The sequence below is a fragment of the Chiloscyllium punctatum genome, chromosome 2 (genome assembly GCF_047496795.1).
Source record: "Chiloscyllium punctatum isolate Juve2018m chromosome 2, sChiPun1.3, whole genome shotgun sequence".
Classification (NCBI taxonomy): Eukaryota; Metazoa; Chordata; class Chondrichthyes; order Orectolobiformes; family Hemiscylliidae; genus Chiloscyllium; species Chiloscyllium punctatum.
Window position 1 is genome coordinate 85,315,914 of NC_092740.1, and position 23,100 is coordinate 85,339,013.

General features: G+C 41.2%; 1 protein-coding gene across 4 annotated transcripts in view; it reads right to left on the reverse strand.

Annotated features, from left to right (window-relative positions):
* trpm6 (transient receptor potential cation channel, subfamily M, member 6) overlaps window positions 1-23,100 on the reverse strand; it is a 168,667-nt gene that overhangs the window by 87,304 nt on the left and 58,263 nt on the right. For 3 of the 4 annotated variants that reach the window (XM_072585013.1, XM_072585004.1, XM_072584993.1), the window contains exons 7-13: window positions 21,198-21,369; window positions 20,048-20,222; window positions 17,665-17,788; window positions 13,571-13,643; window positions 11,687-11,787; window positions 6,283-6,417; window positions 2,436-2,489 (exon numbers count right to left, since the gene is read on the reverse strand). In XM_072585013.1, the coding sequence (XP_072441114.1) occupies window positions 2,436-2,489; window positions 6,283-6,417; window positions 11,687-11,787; window positions 13,571-13,643; window positions 17,665-17,788; window positions 20,048-20,222; window positions 21,198-21,369 (834 nt within the window). Of the gene's footprint in view, window positions 1-2,435; window positions 2,490-6,282; window positions 6,418-11,686; window positions 11,788-13,570; window positions 13,644-17,664; window positions 17,789-20,047; window positions 20,223-21,197; window positions 21,370-22,785; window positions 22,867-23,100 lie in introns of those variants that run through there. The other variant, XM_072585023.1, reaches the window with a different exon arrangement.

Here is a 23,100-nt window from a genome sequence, read left to right on the forward strand (position 1 = left end):
TCAAATGTTGTGATAATTTGGAATTTGGTATTATTGCATCTTGTCCTTTTCAATAGGAGACCAAAATCTTCCACAATATTCCTCTCTTTTCAGCAATATTCAAGTTCTGTACTACAAAGTCAGTCAGGAATTTTTTTGAATGTATAATTGTGCAATGTCACAGGATTACTAATAACCTTGCAAGAAATGAGCCTGTGTGGAAGAGTGAGCATTTTATATTGAGTGTGAGATTGCCTCAGTTAAGTTTGAAACTTGAGCCCTAAAATTTAAGGCAAATTATGCTCATGTGGAAAATGTTTGCTCTAGTCAGGATAAACTAAATTAAGAGTTTTGTTTTCATTCTTTCATGAGGTGTCAGCATCATTGGCAAGGCCAGCACCTGTGGCTCATCCTGAAATGCTCTTGAACTAAGTTACTTGTCAGAGAGTAGTACTGGAAAAGCACAGCAGGTCAGGCAGCATCCAAGGAGTAGGAGAATCAATGTTTTGGGCATAAGCCCTTTGTCAGGTGCCTGACCCACTGTAACCTTCCAGCACAACACTCGCAACTATGAGCTTCAGCATCTGCAGTCCTCACTTTCTCCTATGTTACTTGCCAGGCAGTTTCAGAGAGCAGTTAAAAGTCAGTGCAATTGCTATGGGTCCAAACTCACAGTAGATTTCCTTCCCGAAGGGACATTACTGAACCAGATGATTTTTTTTTCCCAAGAATCAGCATTGATGTCCTTGTGACTATTACTGAATCTAGCTTTAGAATTACAGGCACATTCATTGATTTTAAAGTCCATCTCCTGTTATGGCACTGAAGACATGTGCTCAGAGCTTCAGCCTGAGCCTCTGGATTACTCATCCAGTGATACTACAATTGTGTCCTCGTAATAGGAAAGATTTGAAAATTCAGTCCTTGATTCACAAAGTTTTTACATTTCAAACGGTCTAAAAGCTCTATTAGTGAAGTACTATAACCATAGTGAAAAGTTGAAATTAAAGATGGTTGTGGATGTTAAAAAGTTTATTATATCGCCAAAAAGAGTCAAAAGTGTGAGAATTATGAAGATTTAAAAAAACAGCAAAGCATCAGCAAAATTGGTGAAAATATAAAAAAATGGATGAGACAGTAAATTAGCTAGGGTTTTCAATTGAAAAGAATTGCAAAAAACAATGTTGGCAGTGTGAGATAGCTCCACACACTACCCACTAACCAAGGTTCCCAATTTAGTTGGGGAGAAACTGTCTTCTGGTGGGAAATTCTGGAAAGAAAATTGGTTTAGAGCTAGCCACAGAATATCAGGCCCAAGAAGCTGAGTACAGGTGGTTCTTCTATAATGCAATAGTTGTGTTCTTATGCATCCCCACATTATAGAAAAATTGCTTTAGAAACAGTGGTTAAAGTTTGTTACAGCCAAAACATATTTTGAAAGTTTGTGCTTTAGAAACAGTGTCCACAACTCGTCAATCCCATTACAGCTAATTCGCATTAATGAAACACGTGTTAGAGCAGAATGACCATAACTTGCTTCTGTTGCTATGCTGTTATGGTTACATGGAACTTGTTGTCTCTCAATAAAGAAGGAAGGAAGGAAATTATTAGAGGAAAACACTAGCTTGAGTACAAGATTTGCTGATCGGCATTATATGTCTAAAGGAAATTATAATTATGTCGTCCATCCCTGAGTCATACAATTCTGTAGAATTGAAAACCAGTCCAGCAATGATTTACAGATTAACAATGTGATCTCTCCCTCCCAAGAAGTGGCAGAGAGGTTAATGGGACGGGTAAATGGGGATCCCGTGGGAGATACTCACTTCCCTTCCCACCACTTCAGGAATAAAGTTCTGAGTAAGAAGACCCATGTTCCAACCTTCTTGACTTGCCCCAATTAAAGCCTTTAAGTGGTCAATTAACAAACACTTAAGAGCTTCATCCCATCACTAGCTCAATTCATTGTTCCCTCAACTGACAAGAAAAATAGCAACTTTCTCAATAGAGGGGCCTTGATTTACCCCAATCTAAAAGTGATTGGGAGCACAGTTGGTGGGACAAGGGGTGGCAGCTGATAGCCACCACCCAACCCTTACTTCCAAGTGCCCCCTCTTTTCACGACATCACTCTGTAATTCCCTCCTTGACAAAACGTACCCAATTTTCCCATTCCCCTGGTATTCAGTGCTGCCATGCAGCCAACAGCCTCACCTTCTGAAACAGTGCTGCTGCTCACAAAGGCTACTGGCCTCTGATTAGCTGACAGCTTCAGGCAAGATGAAGCATCACTATCCCAGAAAGTGACTGATTGAGAAGCCCACCAGGTGACCATTTCATATGCCTGACTGGCAGTTGATCTGGGTGCCTTTCTTGGTGGTGGTGGTGATGGTGGTAGTGCTGGTCTCTCTCATAAAGACACTTAATTACACTGCTTATGCTGTCAGTCATTTTTACCTGTTTCATGTCTCGAACCAGATGGTGCAACAAAAGATTAGTTGGACCTTGTTTCTGTTGAGAGAATCATTGATTTGATTAGTCAAAACATTTTCAATCAAAGTGCAGATAAAAATACTATTAAAGACTAACATTCATCTCAGCATGGTCCAGATATTTATCTTTCACCCTCATCTGCAAGGGTCAATTCAGGCAGATGACAGAACTCACACATTGACCTAGATATGTATAGGCACAACAACAGTCGTACACCACTCAGACCTGACCAGTTCACCTGATCATCACAACTGCCACTGGTGTCAGTGACCAGCTCCTTTTTGGCAGTTTGTGGTTTTCATACAGATGAGTCTTTAAGATGCACAAACTTTGTGAGAAGATTTGTAGCTCGGGTGCTCGTTGTTGTGGTTCTGTTCACCGAGCTGGGAATTTGTGTTGCAGACGTTTTGTCCCCTGTCAAGGTGACATCCTGAGTGCTTGGGAGCCTCCTGTGAAGTGCTTCTGTGATCTTTCCTCTGGCATTTGTAGTGGTTTGAATCTGCCGCTTCCGGTTGTCAGTTCCAGCTGTCCGTTGCAGTGATCGGTATATTGGGTCCAGGTCGATGTGCTTATTGATTGAATCTGTGGATGAGTGCCATGCCTCTAGGAATTCCCTGGCTGTTCTCTGTTTGGCTTGCCCTATAATAGTAGTGTTGTCCCAGTCGAATTCATGTTGCTTGTCATGATGCACTGAAGCAACTTGCCAAACTTATTAGGATTATATCTCCCAGCTCTGTAACCTCAATCACCAAAGCTAGAGCAGTAAGATAACAGGAACATCACCAACTTCAAGTCATATAACATTCCAATTTGGACACACAGGAGTTGAAACTCCTCTTACGTTGGGTACAAAATGTGCTGCAGTGAATTGACAGCCCGCTTTATACTCCACCACATTTCCTTTTACACTGATTTCCAGCCAACATTAAGTTTACCCCATATTGCCATTCTTTCATCATCGCTAGGTAAAATTCATAGCATTCCTTGCTTAACAGCATTGTTTGGGCAGCATCACCATGAGCAATAAAGCGTGTTAAAAGAAGATGCATCCCTACATTATCAGAGAAGCTGTGAAATTGAAATAAATGTGGGCATGACAGAATTGTCACACATCCAAAAATGAACTTGATAAATTGGAGGCAGGACAGCTGGCTCAGCAATTGTTTCCTACTCTTGAAATTTCTGAAAAGATAGAATCATAAACTGGGATTAATTTGTCAATAAAACAATAACTTGTTTTCATGTAGCACCTTTGTACTGAAACATTCCAAGGTGAGTCACAGAAGTGTTATAAAGTAATATTTGAATATATTCAGTCAGGTTACCCAAGCTCATGTCAAAGAAGTCAATTTAAGGAATGCCTTCAAGCAGAAAAGGAAGATAGAGAGATTTAGAGAACTTTCCCTGAGCTTAGGATGTAGTAGTTGAAGACATGGCCACTAATGCCAGAGTGCTAAAGAAGGGGAGCTTAACATATGAGAATCAGATGAGTGCAGATATGTCAGAAGGCTATGGGGCTGAAGGAGATTCCAGACATAGAGAGGGGTGATATTTGAAACCAAGGATCGAAATTTTAAATTGAGCCTTTGCTTAGCTAAAAAGAGCAGGATTTAGAATGTGAACAGCAGAGATTTGGATGACTTCAAGTTTTTGATGGGTAGAACATGGAAGGCTGGATGGGAGTGCATTGGAAAATCAAGTGCGGAGATGACAAAACAATGGATGGGGTCTTCACTACCAGATGGAAGTGAGCCAGACAACCACACTGAAGGGAGATAGGTCACCTTAACGATGGGCAAATGTGGGATCAGAAGCTTGCTAGGAGGTCAAATCCAACACCAACAGCAAAATCTTACATTTTGTCGGCTAAGTTCAAGTTGTACTGAATTGTTTGGAAGGATTCTTGCCACATGGCCTCGTGGGATAACTCTCTATGTCCTACCAAAATTGCCTCATTAAAAATTATTTTGTGCCATGGCATTCCTCATGTCCAATTCTGATCCCATCTCTCCATGCACCCTTCCTAGAACAGCTCACCATTCAGTGGATATCCTGGAATCCACAGCCATTCTTTGCACATGAGCCACACCCGGACAAGCATCATCAGTTTAGAGATGCCCATCATAGTTCCTCACATTTGTTCTGACCATGGGACTTGAGGAAATTAGTGCCCTGCCATGTGAGCAAAAACCTGGAGATCATGGTGGATGGGATCTATGTGGTCAGCACCCTGAATCTGACTGCCCCAAGTAGCTGACATAATGACTCTTCCAAGTTCCTGGAATGATAGTGGAGGTTGCCATTAGCTCTCTATGCCAGCACCCACTGAATGGCCCCTTAGCCTAACTAACGTCTGCTAACAACCATGATAAGCTACTGGTTTAGTGTCTGTCCTCAACAGAAAAGGCAACTCAGCAATATAGGCCTTGCTTTTCTGATTGAAGGGGTAAAGGAGAAAAAGCCAAGGCAAGGCAATATAAGGCAGGGATGCTCTGAGCTTCCAGGTATGTTTAGAACGTATGTATGCTATAGCACAAAGCACAAAGCCAGAAGATAAAGCCTGGTCCAGTTCACAGTGCATGTCTTTGGTTGTGCAGTGTCCCAGCAGCAGCTGCAATACAATGATAGTTGCTGGGACAATCTGAAGTGCAAAAGTGTCCTCAAAATGAATCAGAGTAATGTCATGAAGCTTCTTTGAAACTAGCAAATATCACATGCCAATTTCTGTAGACATCCAACATGGAGGTCATTCGTAGAAAGCAATGAACTGAACTAGCTCTGATTTCCAAGTCACGTTTTCTTGACATCTAGGTTGCTTTGTGTGTTTGGCAACAGAAGAGGCTGAAAGCTGGTGAGGTGACCTGAGCTGTCAAAAAGATATTAAATGCAATAACCATCATTATTTGGCAACTCACTGGTGCGCAGTGAGAAACTCACCACACTGCTTGCCAAAAAGTGTAAAAAATGGAGATACTCCAAACATTGAGATAGGCCTCAGTGAGTTTTGTCTGAATTCTGCCACAAATCCCATGATAGCCTATGTCCCACAAACCCCTGTAAGATTTCACCTCAAGTTTACGAATCTGTTTCAGTCATGGCCACAGTTCATGCAAAGACTTGGCTTGATAAGTGCTTTTTGTTTATTCTTTCTGCATGGATGTTGCTTGAGCATTTTCTGTTTTTAGTTTATATTTCCAAGCCTGACCAATATGCTGTCAGTCAAATTTGCCAATTATCTGCCTCTCGTGATTTCTGTTGTGAAGTCCTTCTCTCTGGTTGACTGAGGAATGCTTCCAGCTTTCTGAACTTCCCTCAGTTCTGAGGAGGGCAAAAGCAAACTATTGATCAGTAATTTAGGAAAGGTTTAAAAGAGAAAAATGGAAAGTCAAAATGGAGAGTGAAAAGGAATAAAGGGTATGAGGTAGACAGAAGTGAGAGAGGTGAAAAGTCAAACTTCTGCAGAAATAGGAGTGGGCGGAGGTAAAAATACAAAATGCATAACTGGAAAAAAAAAGAAAAAAAATTAGGTGAAGGAGGATTGAAAAATACTTTTTACAAATTTATTAATTCCAATAGCGATGGCTGGGAGAAGGTGAAACAGTGGGAACCACTGAATTGGATAGTTTTTCAAATATCCATTCTTATTTCAAGACTTGTGAGTTGTCTTGAGCAACCTACATGCAAAGCATTTACCTGGGCCAGCCATATGTGTATAGCAGCCTATTAACATTGTGCTGTGGCACTGCTATGCAAATCAATGTTATTGATAGCATGTAAACTTGGATTAAAAGTATCTAAATGATATGCAGACCGTGTTGTAGAGTTCCTCGAGTCTGGAGATTGTGAGAAAGCGATGCATGCTCACACCATTCTCAATCAGCAGTTTCACAAAATCCACGCGGTCCATTACCAGAGCATCAAGCATGGCCTGTTCCAAGGCTCCCACCTACAGTATAATCAAATAAAACGTATTTTCAGAATCCAATTTCTCATTATTAATACTAATGAACTGCACTTGAATGGATTTCAATTGAAATCATCAGCAGTCTAATCAAAGTAAATCGATCGCATGGCTTAAACACAAATGCATAAAAAATAAGCTTTATTGGAGGAATATTTTCACTAGCCTAATAATCCATAGACCTACCTAATACTCTGGTGATCTGGGTTCAAATCCCACCAAGGCAGATGCGGGAATTAAAACGTTAATGATGACCATAAAACCATGTCACAAAAAAACCCATCTAATTAACTAATGTCTTATACTTCCCTTAATAAAGTAAATGTTCATCCTCACCTGGTCTGACCTACATATAGCTCTAGATCTGCAGAAATGTGGTTGACTCTTAATTATCTTCTGCAATGGCCTAGCAAGTTGGATTAAATTACCTAAATTCTCTCAAAGGAATAAAAGTGGACAAACTGGCATCAGAAACAACAGCAAGCTCAGCCCTTTTGGTCCTGCAAAGTCAGGGGCCAATACCAGAATTAGGAGAGCTATCTCACAGATTAGTCAAGCAACAGACTGATACTTCCTGAACTGTACCTGACAAACAGTCTCATAGGTAACACCATCACCAACTCTGGGTATGTCCTGTCCCAGCTGCAGGTCAAATTCAACAAAGATGGGTAATACAGTGGCATACAGTCAAGAGGCAGCTGTTTCTGAAGTCTTTAATATTGACTCCAGACCCCATGAAGTCTCATGGCTTCAGGTTCAACATCGGTAAGGAAACTTCCTGCTGATTACAACTGACCATTCCCACGCCATCCCCATCCCACACCCATGCCCCCGAGCCTTGTACATTGAGGATACCCTGTGTTGCATTGTGTGGTATTACGACCATGCTGAATAGGATAGACTTCAGACAGATCCAGCAGCTGAAGTCTGGACATCCATGAGGTGAGGCGGGCCATCGGGGCAGCAGAATTGTTCCCAAACACAATCTCCAACTCAAGATCCAGCAATGGAAAGGGGTCGGGATACTGTACAGAATACTTACCTTTTCCTGCAACAAGATGCCAAAGCCATTTTGAGGGTCAGACCTCTGCAATCTTTGTTTCTTAAGTAGCTCACAGACTCTGGGCCAGCCCGGAGATCAAGCAAGTCTACAAGCAGGTAGTACTGAGGGTGAGAGAAGCATCAGGAAGCAACTGATCACAGTCTGCAAAATTCTTGTGGAACCCTGAGGAGCACATGAAATCTCTTTGCAGGTATCACAGCCAACCTCCCTCTATTTAAATGCCTTTGCTCTCAAACGTGGATAAGGGTCTGAAGCATTGAGGCTGATTAGAGGCGTACTCGGCTCCATTGTGCATTAATAATAGACAAATAGATATACTTGAAAAAGTTGTTTTGGAACTTGTACAAATCTATTCATCCACAATCTATCCAAACAATGCTTTCTGTTCAGGAGGAGAAAATAATGTAGAACAGATTTGAACACTGTAGTTTCGGGAACCCTATAATTGTAATCTTTTTATTTTTACAATATAAATTGAAGAATAAAGGTTAACCAGTTAAGTAGTTAATGGTCCCTCTCATGTGACAGGATGGAAAGGAAAACATTTCACACAGCTTAGCTGAAACCACCAACCACTGTTTGCAGAGTCCTCAGAGAGCTTTTCTGTGCAGAAGTCAATGAACACAATAAAAGTTTTCCTTTGAAAGAAAATGTTGCTATTTGTACACACTGACTGTTCCAAATTATTCTACACTGTACTCATTATGTGAGTATGACCTTGGCGATAACTAAACCACTGATCCACAATATGATTTTTGCCTCAATGTTGTAGACTTCCACAAAGACTGGGAGTTGGGCAATTAGCATAGTACACGCTGTACTCAGGGAACTGTATATCAAGACATTTTCTTACCACTGAGAGTTTTGTACAGAAAATTAGTAATTTTAGAATTCACAGGTGTGCTAATTTGAATAGGAATGTTAAGCTTGCAGTCTTTTCCTTTAAGTGGTCAAGCAAAATCTATAACAAGAACCTCCAGTATCTCTGCCCCAGAGGGCTCTGGAAGCTCAGTCTTCAAGTATATTTTGAAAGACGTTTTGATCATCAATAAGACTAAAATGTAATGGGGATAATGTTCGTAAAACGTATTTCAGGGTTGAATCAGCTATGTCTTTGTTAAATGGTGAAGCAGGGTCAATCGCCTGAATGGCCGACTTATATTCTTTTCTTTCTTAGTGCTGTATAAATGTTACACATTCTTTCCAATATTATATACCTTTAAGAATAGTATAGCATTTTGAAGACATTCTAGAAACATTTAATAAATAATGACCTATTGCTGAATTACAGTCACTGTTATTGGGGAGGAAAATGCAGTACTATTTATACATACAGTCTTATCATAAGGTGAATCACTAGTTGATATGCTATTGGTAACATGGGCTTAGAAAGAAGGGTTCCAGGACAATTCCATTTCTTTTCAAAGTGCTTAGCACCTTAGATGCCTACCTGAGGAAGCAGATAAGGCCTTGGTTTAACATTTGAATGATGGCACCAACAACAATGCAACCAGCTGTTTCTCAGTACCCAGGTTATCATAAAGTCATGGAACCTAATGAGCCTTAACGATTTTAACAGTGTATATCTGCCTGTGTTTGAAAAGACTATCCAATTAATCCCATTGATTCTCTGGCCCTTAGCTCAACAAATATTTCACCTGCAGTTACTTATCCAACCAAATCAGCCATTTTCCCAAGGCTTCTGCCAGTATTATAACAAAGGGCCAAATTTCAGAGTGCAGATGGATTGTGAACTAAATTGTCTAATCATAAAACTATATTTTCCTCTCCAGGTAGCACTCTCAATAATTTGAGTTCCCAAATCACATCTGCAGTGACTCAGTACTTAGGGTGAGAAGCAAGGCCTCAATTGTCCTTCTGGAAGTCACCAAAAGCAAAGAGGATGTTTGGCACAGAGTTCAAACCATGACAGCAATGTGCACATGGATTATATAACTGTGACTATTGCACTACCGCTGGTTCTGGCTGATCAGGAGGCATTCCATTCTGATTGCATGTCATAGGCATATTGGAATAATTTGTAGGATGACAGTCAATCAGTTCATCCCTTGGCCATCAAGTCCCAGAGCAGGACTCGAACTCAGATCTCATGCTTAGAGATCAGGACCCACAAGACGGCCCCCATACCAAGTCTTCCTCAGACATAATAGAGATTTGAGCCTTATGTAGTTGGTATTGTGCTGTATGAAATGCCAGCTGTCTGTACAGGTCGTAGGTGTCACTGACTAGTCCACACCTAACTGTTCTTGAGAACATGGTGATGAACTGCCTTCTTGAACCACTGAAGTTCATGCAGTGCAGGTATACCCATATTGCTGGTAGGGAGTGCAATGATTTTGATCCAGTGACAGTAAGGGTAATGGCAATACAGTTCTGTTTTGGGATGTTATGTAGTTTGAACTGGAATGTACAACTGGTAGTCTTCCCATGTATCTACAACTCTTGTTCTTCTGGATGGTAGAGGTCATGGGATTGAAAGCTGCTATCTAAGGAACCTTGGTGAGTTGCTGCAGTGCATCTCTTAGGTAGTACACATTACTGCCATTGTATGTCGATGATGAAGGCAGAGAATGCTGACGGTGTTAGACAGGATATGAATCATGTGGACTGCTTTGACCTGGATGGAGTCAAGCTTCATGAGTGTTGTTGGAGCTACATCATCCAGGCAAGCAGGGACAACTCCATCATACTCTTTACTTGTACCTTGTAGATGGTGGGCAGACTTCGAGGATTCAGGAAGCAAGTTACTCACCACAGAAATCCCAGCTTCTGACCTACTCTTGTAGCCACTGTAATTATATGGCTAGTCCAGTTCAGTTTCTGATCAACAGTAATCCCCCAGGATGTTGTCAGTGGCAAATTCAGCTATGATAATGACACTCAATGTCAAGGGGCAAGGTGTAGATTCTCACTTGTCTGGTACGGCGCTTGTGTGATGTGAGTGTTACTTGTCATTTATCAGCCCAAGGCTGAATATTGACCAGGTCTTGCTGCATATGAGCATAGACTGCTTTAGTATCTGAGGGGTCATGAATGGTGCTGAACATTTGCAATAATCAACAAACACCAACAAGATGGAGGGAAGGCCAATGATGAAGAAGCTTAACATGATTGGGCCTAGGACACCAATCTGAGGAACTCCTGCATAATTATTTCAAATCATTATCTCCCATGATGGGATTCAAAGCCGGGTCCACAGAACATTACAGGTGTTTGGATTACTAGATCTAGCAACAATACTACTAGGCCATCACTTCCCCACAAGGTAGGTACATTTATAATTTATCCTGTGCATGTTTGATAAAACTCATTGGTTTGCTATGCCAATTCAGAATGCAATGAGTCAACTATGTGGCTGTTTGTTTGAAGTCACATGTTGCCCAGAGGGAGTACGATGGCAGATTTCCTCCCTCGAAGGGCATTAGTAAACCACATCATTTTTTTCATGACAATCCAGCAGTTTCCTAATAATTATTAACAATTTACTTAACCTCCTGCAGCAATGTCGTAGGCCTGAGATGACTGGTTCCCAAAAGCCGCAACCATCTTCCAACAACTGGGGAGTTTTCCCCAAGTTCCACTGATTACAGTTTTGCTAAAGCTCCTTGATACCACATTCGGTTAAATGCTGCCTTGATGTCAAGGGCAAACAATCTCAGCTCACATCTTGGGGTTTGTGCCACTTAATAATACTGATGATGACCCCTTCTATCACTTTTATGATGATCAAGAGTAGACTGATATGGCTGGATTGGATCTATCCTGCATTTTGTGTATAGGACATAATTGGATAATTTTCTAAACTGTCAGTGGAACAGCTTTGATGGTTGGTTCAAATCACAAACTAACATTGACCCAGTATTTTAAAAACATTCAACATAAATTCTTTCCTTCTGTACTCTCTGCTTCTCTATATAAAGCTCAGGGACCCAAAGCAGCTTATGCACTCATTTGTCAACCTGTCCTGCTACTGTCAACAAAGAACTAAGTACTGTTAGTTCTGTAGCATAAATTTTCTGTACTATTCCAAAATACTATCAAGCCTTGTTTAGTGTCCAGTGCCTTCAGCTGGCTCTTGATATAATATAAAGTGAATTGAATTGACTGAAGACCCACATCCATGTTAGTGGGGACCTCAATATTTGATTATATTATTAAAATATTGAGTACCTTCCAATGTTGTCCATAAACCAAAATGTTTTTCTTTGCAATGTCTACTCTGTCCCATGCCAAAGCCAAACTTAGCTGATCTGATGCAGAAGTACTGGTACCTTTGGAAACAAAAAGAATGAAATTAGATTCCTATGAAGAAAGCGATCTTACATTTTGTTGGCTAAGTACAAGTTGCTTTGGGCTTCCTGAAAGGATTCTCTCCACAAGATCTGGCGAGATTTCTCATTGTATCATACCAAACTGGTCTCTTTAACTCTCTAACTCTATCCCCATCTTAGCACATGCAGTTCCCAAAACAACTCGCCACTCAGCTGATATCTGGCAGAAGATTGGCACCTATTGTGCCTGGGTCATCTTGAAAAGACTTTTGAGCACCTGGACAAGCTCGGTAATGCTCTGCACAGTTGCCCTGAACATGGAAGTCAGGAGGAATCAGTGCCATACCTTGAGGGCAGGGGCCAGGTGGTCCTGATGGATAGGGTAGTGCAGACAAGGGATTTACACCACCCCTGTGAACAGCAGGGGAGGTCATGAAAGCAGACCATGCTAGCCTGCTGAGTGATCACCACCCTTGGTAGAAGAGAAAAACACAGCATTACAAGAAGGAGGTCAACAACCTCTGTCAGTGTCGGTGCCACCATCGTCTTTCTGATACCTCACACTCAATCTGTCAACTGTGCCCACCTCCCATCAAAATTAATGCTCTCACTATTGCCTGCACCATTTTCCTTCACTCACTCACCCCAATCCTGAACACAGCAAATTGCCCTCAATGCTGCCTAGTCATTCGCTCAGGATACCTCCTCACACGTGCCTAAAATAATAGCTGTGCCACTCGCTTTCATCTCCCTGTTCGCTGCCTCTCTCTCATTCCAGGAGGAAATCAGTCCTAAACAGGACAAAAAGTGTCAAGACAGGCAGTCAGCATTCAAACATTCAACTCGTCACCCCTATGTGAAGAGAACTCTGACTCTGACTGCCATGGGTGCTTGACTAACCATGTCCAAGCATCTAGACTGGTATCAAAGGCTGTCCTTGACTAAGTGTGCCAGAAACCCTCCCTTAACATGACTGATGCGTGCTGACAACATGGTCAACTTCCAGCTTCTGTTTCAGAGCTAAGTGACAAGTCAAAACAGCAGCAAGATGAGCCTGATATCTCTGGCTGAGGGAGCAAACACAAAGAGGCAAGGAAAGGTGATGCAAGCAGGAATGCTGTGAACATTCAGTTTGACTCAGAGTGAGTGAGGTTTATTACACTGAGTGAAGTGCCTCAAGATGCAGCCTGCTCCAATTCATGACCTAGTTGCATGTCTCTGAGCCTGCAGTGTCCTTGCAGCTACAGTGTTCTTGCTGCAGCCCGAAAGGTGCTGCACCAAAGTACAGAAGCGTCCTGTAAGTGGATTGGAGATGTGCCATGAGACTTCCAAGGGGACGGAACCTGTCAGATGACAATGTCTGTGGACGTGGGTTGTGTGGGATTGAGTGCACCCTGAGATTTCGGTGCCCAGAGGCTGGCATGGAGGTCTTTGAGTGCAAGTGGGAAGCTGAAGTCACTGAGTCCCCACTCTGACTTACGTGTCAAGATTTTTTGACATATAACCTGCTTTGCACTTTTGGTAAAATGGGAAGCTGAGTATTCGTGAGGTGTGTTGTGACGTTAATAAGGTATTTAACAAGCTATTACTCCCCTTTAATTGGAAACTTGCCACTGCCCAGTGAGAAACTCACCTCACCACTTTATAAAAGATAGAGCTAGATAATGCCAACATCAAAATTGTCTTGCCAGACTTCTCTTACGACACTACCCTAAATCTCACATCATTCAGACCCTGACGTGATTCCCCCTCCCTCCTTGTTAATTTATATGCAATAGACTACCTTTAAGGAGAGCAGTTAATATTGCCAAGTCAATGTCCTGTTGTTCTTCAGAGTCAGCATCAAAAATTGTAATCTGTTTTCATGAAAGAAAATGAATTGTTATCCTTCCACATACATTCATGCACAAACATAACATGGAAGTTTTATCTGAATCTTTATTTTCTTTCTATTTTGTAGCTATTTTGAATTCCCACTATTTCTTATCTCTCTTTTCATTACCAATTTTCTTCCTCCCTCCTACTGAGGGTTCATTTTGTGATACACTTCACCAATCAAATGGTCTTTCTGCATTGCTGAGATTTCCAGCTTTATTGACTCAAAGGAGCGGGGATAGGCTATTCAGCCCTCACATCAGAAGATAAATCATGCATTAGTTTGAATTTTCCAAATCTCCTTTGCTTCAGTCCCATCAGACTGGAAGTGGGACTGAAAATGTACCTCCTTTATTTAGAAAAGGAAGGAGACACAAAGCAAAAATCTACAGTTAACTTCATATCTGTTAAGGAAAACATCAGAAGTTATTTTAAAGAAGTTATAACAGGGCACTTGGATACGTTCAAGGTAATCAAGTAGCTTGGAAGGGGAGACATTTTTTTTCCCTCTGGTTGAGGAATCAGGAGTGAAATTAAAGCCAATTAAAAGTCAAAGGTAAGCCAACTTCCTACCGTCCAGGAATTGCAAGTTGATTTTATAAGCGCTGGACTGTTAATTGTTTCAGGGCAAGACCTCCACTTTAATCCAGGAGGAATTCCTGTCTGCTGTTCCACAGGGAACAGTGGACCACTGCTGGGACTGAAACCTATTCCCTGAGGCAATTATTTCTGGAAATTGCTGATCTTACGTAGGGACGGGATTCTGAAGGGTCGGGGGTGGGACATATGAAACTGGGCAGTACCTGCATTGAGGACATGTTACCCAAATAGAAAGGACTTCCTCAGCCTCAACAATATCTTCAGGATACATCTGTCAGCCTTACTATATTGCATGGGTTCCCTTATTACCAGCAGCGGCTTCCTATGATGCCTCAATTGGCCAAAGGGCAGGCCAGCAGCCCAACGGTTTCCTTGCACCCCACCGCCCCTCTGTCCCACTATCCTACTGCCGCACCGTCCCACTACCCCACTGTCCCACCGCCCAGCATCGCCCCACAGCCCCACACATTGCTGCTGAAAAATCCCAATGGAGACAGTTAAATGATATTCCCAGCCTGCCAATTTTAAAATCCCCAACACCTCAAGCCAACTCCTGTTTGGATTGGTATAAAATTCCACTCTCAACAACATCGACTGATCTTAACAGGGATACTTTCCATATCCCATTCCCTCCCTTAATTCCCAGAAAACCATTAGGTCCCAAAAGGGCAAAATTGAAAAGCCCTGTCCTGCAAAAATAAGACACTGGGACAGTATAAACAGGCTGAGGGTTGTATTCTGATCCCTCAATGAGCAGGAAGGCTACACTTGAGAGCTAGGGTCTGCCAGCTTTAGTCATCCCAACAGCACCAGAACACCCAGTGGATTCAGCTGAGACTTTTTCACAAAGAAGGAAGGTGCTTACTGGAATGAGAGGTCCTGGAATTTTAGGGCAGGAAGGGGGCATGTGCTCAAAGGAAGGGGATTAGTATGCAAAGAGTTGGGTGGGATTGTATGATTTTACACCCACATCCATGAATTTGGGTTCAAGATAGGTTGCTCAAAGAGAAGGCAAGCTTCAGAGCTGTGTTCAAGCCTGGCCTTCTTATAACACATTAAGAATGAGATGTGTTCGACAAAATCAAAACCTGCATCCCCATTCTCAGTGATTAAAGACTTAACAGCCATCTGGTTTGTCTAACACATCGCATCAGTTGTATGACACTTTGAATTTTTTACTTATAAATTCTGTGTCCTATAATCCTGCCCCACTAGCTACTTGATGAAGGAGCAGCTCTCTGAATGTTCATGCTTCCAAATAAACCTATCGGACCATAACCTGGTGTTGTGTGATTTTTAACTTTGTCCACCCCAGTCCAACATCGGCACCTCCACATCATAAAATCTTTTGTCTCATGTGAGTTGGACTATCTCCACAAGCTTCCCCTCGCACATTTTGAACATTAATATGGTAAGCTGCAGGCAAGTGCCTAGCACTCCATGTTTTCTTCTATTTCTTAACTCTGCTCACACTGTACTATTTATGCCAATGAGGATCTGCTCCATGACATCATCCCAGAGTGCTTCTGTGGTCCTAGAGTCCTTACTCTTTCGGGATGGGTGATATCTGAAGGCCAGATGAGGAGGAATAAAATGGGAATTGTGAGACCTATTGGGAATTGCCCTTGATATGTACAAGCCCCCCCCCCCCCCATTAAAATGCCCCTCCTTCCTTTCAGCCTTTTCAAAGAAGCAGTTTTGAGGATAGGGATTGCAGTCTGAGATGCTGGCTACTGCCCAGAAGTTTGAATATTTTCTCATCAATCCTTTTCAGAGATGTTATTGAACACCTCTGGAGCAGATGTGATTTGAAACAGGCTTAGAGGAAGGGACACTACTACTGCAACATAGTGTTTTAGTTTTTCTTTAAACTAGCTTTGTCAGAGATGTCATTACACATCTCTGGGGCGGGTAGGCCTTGAACCCAAGCCTCCTGGCTCAGAGGTGGGTACACCACCACTGCACTGAAAGCAACTTTCTGTCAATTGTTTTATGGTAGTGATAGTTAGGCCTTTAGCTGCCAATTAATTAGGAAGTTAAGGGACTCACTAGGTTGGTTGGTGTAGCAGGCACTTTAACTGTCCCTGATATTGGGGAACAGGTCAAGGTAGGCAGATGGGAGAGGGACTGGACATCCAATATATTTTATGTGCCTCCTCCAGGAAAATACGCATGACAGGAAACTGTAAAGTCCAGCCCATTTCTTCATACAGAGTGGGAGAAGTTTACCATTCTATTCCACAACAGCAACTGATACTTGAACAATTCTTCATTTTAAACCTGAAATTGGTAGGTGTTTGTTAGCCAAAGCTATTAATGAATAAGGACAAGGGCAGGCATGAGATGACTGTATGTCCCCCTTTCTATATTTAATACTGAATTCCAAAAATAGGTTAATCCTTTAACTTCTAGCATTTGCTTAAGTCTCCAACATTATCAGAACACTCTGATTTACAGGATTTCACACTTAACCCAGAGGCAGATACAGATAACGCCTCCAAGAATATAGGAAGGCTTTCTAATCTGACGAAAGCAAATCAAATGCTCATTCTGTCTGCACAGGCCATTGAAGTAGTTTTGTCAACCACAGAAATTATCACATCTCCCACAGCCATGAGAACAATTCCTACCATTTTATGTTAATTCTTTCAAACAATTATCGTAAAAGGCAATCAGTACCTGAAATGGTTAACTGACATCATACAAAAAGCTCCACCCATTAGGTTCTAAAGGCTGCTCCAGGGCAGACCTAACTATTCTTTAATTTTTAAATCTCTTTAGTAGGTAGCAGTAATTTTACCTTTAAGTTGGGTCTGAAGTAACACAGAAGAATCCCATGCAACTCAGATGTAATGTAGCTATAATGTACTATGCAATAAACTTATTCTGTCCAAAAGGACCAAACCTTTCTTCTTCCAAAGATTCACTTGCTATCAGTGAAGAAAGACTAAACACCAATCAGAAGAAAGGTTTAGTAGTGAATCTACTTAAGGCATCGTTGATGGTTCTGATGACTATGACCACAACACATACCAACAACTATACATAGACAAGTTTGCACATATGTAAACATATATGCTCTCTATTACCAGATTTATGAAATTTACCCTGTGAAACAGAACAGATTCCACTGCATCAATTATCCAAGACATTGTAAAGTCTCTCCTTCCAATGTTATTCAAGTAAAAAAACCCAATATCAATGTTATTGGAAACTGTCGCTGCTTATATTATAACATTTTTCGACGCACACCCCAAAACATATGAATTGAAGGGTTATTTCAATAAAATTAACTGCAAGTATCAAATAAATAAATCTGTATTGAAGCACTTGCACCAGCCATCTTTGAAGAAACTTTGAAAATACATTCTATATTTTCACTGCTGAGTTGAACATACTCACTGATTCTCTGTGCTCCATGCATTCCATAAGAATTTTAAACAAATGATCTGATTGCTTCTGCCCAAAATTAAAGGTTTTCTGGATCATTAATAATAATTCATCTTCCAAGCCAGGATATAATTTCCTGTGATAGATGAAGCCACAAATGCCATTGTTAAACGCTTGAGTAATGGCTGAATATTCAGTTTGAACTTTATTTAAAAGAGACTATCTATTGAAGAAGTCTTGTTAAGTGCAAGCAGGGCTCAACTTTTAAAATATGATCTTGGCTGATCTGGGAAGTCAATAAGCTACAGTGCCAAAAAATTCTGGGGTTCAAGGAGGTGCCAATCATTGTCACAGCCAACTAGGAAAAGCCAGGGAACCATAGACTGGGTGAGCCTGACATCGGTAGTGGACAAGTTGTTGGAGAGAATCCTGAGGGACATGATGTACATGTATTTGGAAAGGCAAGGATTAGGGATAGTCAGCATGGCTTTGTGCATGACAAATCATGTCTCACAAACTTGATTGAGTTTTTTTGAAGAGGTAACAAAGAGGATTGATGAGGGCAGAGTGGTAGATGTCACCTATATGGGTTTCAATAAGGCGTTCGACAAGGTTCCTTATGGGAGACTGGTTTGCAAAGTTAGATGTCATGGAATACAGGGAGAACTAGCCATTTGGATAGAGAACTGGCTCAAAGGCAGAAGACAGAGGGGGGTAGTGGAGGGTTGCTTTTCGGACTGGAGGCCTGTGATCAGTGGTGTACCACAAGGATCGGTGCTGGGTCCACTGCTTGTCGTCATTTATATAAATTATTTGGATGTGAACATAGGGGGTATAGATGGTAAGTTTACAGATGACACCGAAATTGGAGATGTAGTGGACAGCGAAGAAGGTTACCTCAGATTACAACAGGATCTTGATCAGATGGGCCAATGGGCTGAGTGGCAGATGCAGGTTAATTTAGATAAATGTGAGGTGCTGCATTTTGAGAAAGCAAATCTTAGCAGGACTTTTACATTTAATGGTAAGGTCCTAGGGAGTGTTGCTGAACAAAGTGTAGTTTCATAGTTCCTTGAAAGTGGAGTCGTATGTAGATAGGATAAAGAAGGAGGCATTCGGTATGCTTTCCTTTATTGGTCAGAGCATTGAGTACAGTCGTTGGGAGGTCATGTTGCAGCTGTATAGAACATTGGTTAGGCCACTTTTGGAATATTGCGTGCAATTCTGGTCTTCTTCCTATCAGAAGGATGTTGTGAAACTTGAAAGGGTTCAGAAAAGATTTACAAGGATGTTGCCCGGGTTGGAGTATCTGAGCTATAGGGAGAGGTTGAATAGGCTAGGGCTGTTTTCCCTGGAGAGCGGAGCCTGAGGGGTAACCTTATAGAGGTTTATAAAGTCGTGAGGGGCGTGGATAGGATAAATAGACAAGATCTTTTCCCTGGGGCATGGGACTCCAGAACTAAAGGGCATAGGTTTAGGGTGAGAGGGGTAAGATATAAAAGGGACCTAAAGGGCAACTTTTTCACACAGAGGATGGTGCGTGTATGGAATGAGCTACTAGAGGAAGTGGTGGAGGCTGGTACAATTACAGCATTTAAAAGGCATCTGGATGGGTATTTGAATAGGAAGGGTTTAGAGGGATGTGGGCCAAGTGCTGGCAAATGGGACTAGGATATCTGGTTGGCATGGACAAGTTAGACTGAAGAGTCTGTGTCCATGCTGTACGTCTCTTAGACTCTATGACTCTAGTACTTGAAATGGATATGAATCCTTGACTCTTGGCCCCAAACAGTTCTTCCTTTCTACTTAATATCTCTACACGTAGAGATACAGGCTCAGATCCCTGAATTGTTTAACTTTTTTTTCAGTTGTTCTATAATCCTAATTGTCTAGGTTGCATTCTCCTGCAATATGCTAAACATCGCTTGAGAATGTTTTACATGCTGATGTTGTACTAGGTATTTGCCTCTCCTGAATGTTTCTTCTGGCCCCATTTCACACCCACCCCAAGCACACAACCAATTTAAGCACTGTAGAATGAAGATAAGAAAAAGTCCCACTCAAATATCTGAAACCCAACGTTTCTGAGCTTTCTCAACTTTAAAACAAGCAATATAAAATACTTAAAGACATATACATCAAGTATCTGTATATAGAGAATAAAGACAATTAAATATAGATTTCATGATACAAATAACAAACAGATATGAAATTCAATATCCAAAGCAACATTACAATTTCAGAACATAATGTTAATAAAAAATGGATTTAACCTATTAAATTATAGAATGGTCCTAACACTAACCCGGATAGCATAAACAACAGGTTTTTTTTAAATAATACTGCTATCCTGCAATTTCCTGTGTATGAAATAACATATTTACAAGGAACATACCCACCATCTGCAGTATGTTTATGAGTAAAAGATAGAAGATCAGCTGCCCTGCCTGTTCCTTCACATACAACAACAGGCACAGGGGGAGTATCCCTTACATATTCCCATATGGTCAGGATGACATTAGGTCCACCTTCAATCACCAGCCCCACCACAGGGACACCTTGGCCCATCCCTACATTGGGAAGAAAAGGAAAAGCTTAATTGTATCAAAAGATCTCACAAGGCTATTGATTTGGAAAGTAAACTTAAAACATGTAAACTGTGCATACTCAACTTTAAAAATAGCAAAACAAAATATTTAACATGTATACCTCAAATAATATTTTTTTATAGGGAATAAAGATAATTCATTCTATGGATAATGAAGAGACATGGAATTCAATACCTAAAGCAACAAATGTCAGAATCCAATATTGATAAGAATGAATAAGAGCTATTCAACTCTTGTACACCAGTTGCCCTCAGGTTTGTACATCAGTTGCCCTCATTTTAACCTTTAATAGCATAAAATAACTTGTTGTAATACAAACCTCATCTAGCAAAGGTCGTCCTGTGGTGGGGCGTGTGATTAAAGTGGACCCAACCATGTAGGAATGTGTAAGGGTTACTCTCCCTCTGTCTGCTGTTGTTTGTGAAGGAACAGTCAGGACAGCTGATGTCCTGTCTTTTACTTATTAAATATCATCTAATTGCACTTGGAACTTTGGCAAACCTTCTTGTCAGAGGTAAGGTGCCTGGAATCAGCTTTGGCTTTACACTTCACTGCACGCAATGTGTTGCAGCATGTATTTAACGGTAAAGTAATGCAGGCTGGCCATGCACCAACTTGGCTCAATTATGGTACTGCCATGTTCCAGGTGCAGTGCTGCAGCGAATTCAGTACCTGTTGCCACAATGAAATGAAGTATAATGCCAGGAAGGTCTGGCACAAACCACTAAATATCCTCCACGAGAAACCTCTAAAATAAATAAATAAAGCAGGGGACCAGCAACCTCAATTTTTCTGGTCTTTCCACTCAGGAAATTGGATGTTCCTTAGGGCCAAAGGTCAATTAAATGGGTCTTTATACTCAGGTATTCTTTATGTACCCGGAAAGGGAAGGACTCATCTTCTCCACAAACAAGGTGATTGTCAGCTTATACTTACGAGTATGGATTCTTTGAAGTGCAATATATTTTTCCAGCTTCCTTCTCAGCTTCATTTCATTCCCATATTTTCCAACAGTTCCATCATCTACTAGGATGAAGTGCGAGTGCTTGCTGTTTAAACTGGTCAGCTTGCTCAATGGGTTACCAAGTGTATGATAGGGTCGCACTACCTGAGGAAATGCATGTATACAAGCTTCTTTAAAACATTATGAAAATATTAGTCTTTTACTCCTTATAAACAGTGCAAATACCTGCAAAAATAAAGAAAATATTTTATAACACATAACAATGCCCTGTTGAACAATTTATCTATCTACTGTATTTGCTTTCAGGGTTAGAATATAATCCCTACAGTGTGGAAACAGGCCATTTGGCCCAACAGCTATGAAGAGTAAACCACCCACACCCATTTTTCTACCTAACATTCTACATTTACCCTTGACTAAGGCATCTAACTTACACATCCCTGAACACTATAGGCAATTTAGCATGGCCAATTCACTTAACCTGCATATCTTTGGGTACCTGTCTGTTAGTTGACAAAACATTTAACTAAAATGCTCAGCTAAACAATTTTATGATGCAAGTATTTTAAATACAGAACTTCCACATAGTTGTTAGATTCTGTTTGTGGTAGGAGGTAGTAGAGAACCAACAAGAGGGAAAAAAATCTACTTGACATTGTCCTCACCAAACTACCTGTCACAGACAGTGATGATAGGAGTGACCATTGCACAGCCCTTATAGAGAACAAGTTACATCTTCATGTTGAGGATTCCCTGCACCATGTTGTGCGGCATTACCATTGTGTTAAATGGGAAGTTTTTCAACAGATCTAACAACTCAAGACTGAGCATTCAAGAGGCATTGTGGCCATCAGCAATAGCAGAATTGTATTTGACCTCAATCTGTAAACTCAAGGCCTTACTTGTCTCCCATCCTGTGATTACAATTACACTGAAGGATTAATTTTTATTCCATGTAGAGTCCAAGCTGGCATACTAGGAACAGCACCAGGCATAACTGAAAATGAGGTGTCAATTTGGTGAAGCTACAGCACAGGATTAACTGTATGGTAAACAAGTGGCATGTGATAGAGCTAATTCCTCCCACCCTCTGGGAAGAAAGGTCCCAGCCCATCAAGCCTCTCCTTGTAACCTCAGTAACATTCTTCTAAATCTTTTTGGCAACCTTTCCAGTTTAGTAACATCCTTCCTATAGCAGGGTGAGTAGAATTGTACACAGTATTCCAAATGTGGTCTTACCAATGTCTTCTCCAGCTGTAACATGGTATCCCAACTCCCAAGTAGATTTCTTCCCTCTTGGTGGTTCTCTATTACCTCCTATCACAAACAGAATCTAACAACTATGTCCTTTAGGATTTGAACATTTCAGTAAGTATTAGTTCTTCCAAGCTTCTCTTGAGTGATGGACATTGAAATCCCCACCCAAAGAGCATTCTGTGCCCTTGCCATTCTCAGTGCTTATTCCTATCAGTGTTCAACATGCAGAAATACTAATTTATCAGTTATGGGGTGAGGGTAGAAGCTGGCAATCACCAGAATATTTCCTTGTCCGTATTTTACCTGGTGCTGGGAGACTCAAGAGGTCCAGAGTCAATGTCAATGACTCATAGGTAGCTCCCCAATTCCCAAACTCTGGTGGACTTGTCCTGCTCAGGATGGTGATGCTTGGATGAGTGTGGTTAGATCATGCTGTTGCTTGACTAGTCTGATGGACAGTTGTCCTAATTTTGGAACAAACAAATTACTCACAGGATAGTGAGAAACACGTGGCAGTGTCAACAGGACTGAGTTTGCGATTGTCACTTCCCAGTGCCTGAGCCAATGTCCTGCAGTCCTTTTATATTTCATTGTGGTTTGATACAACTAAATTGATAG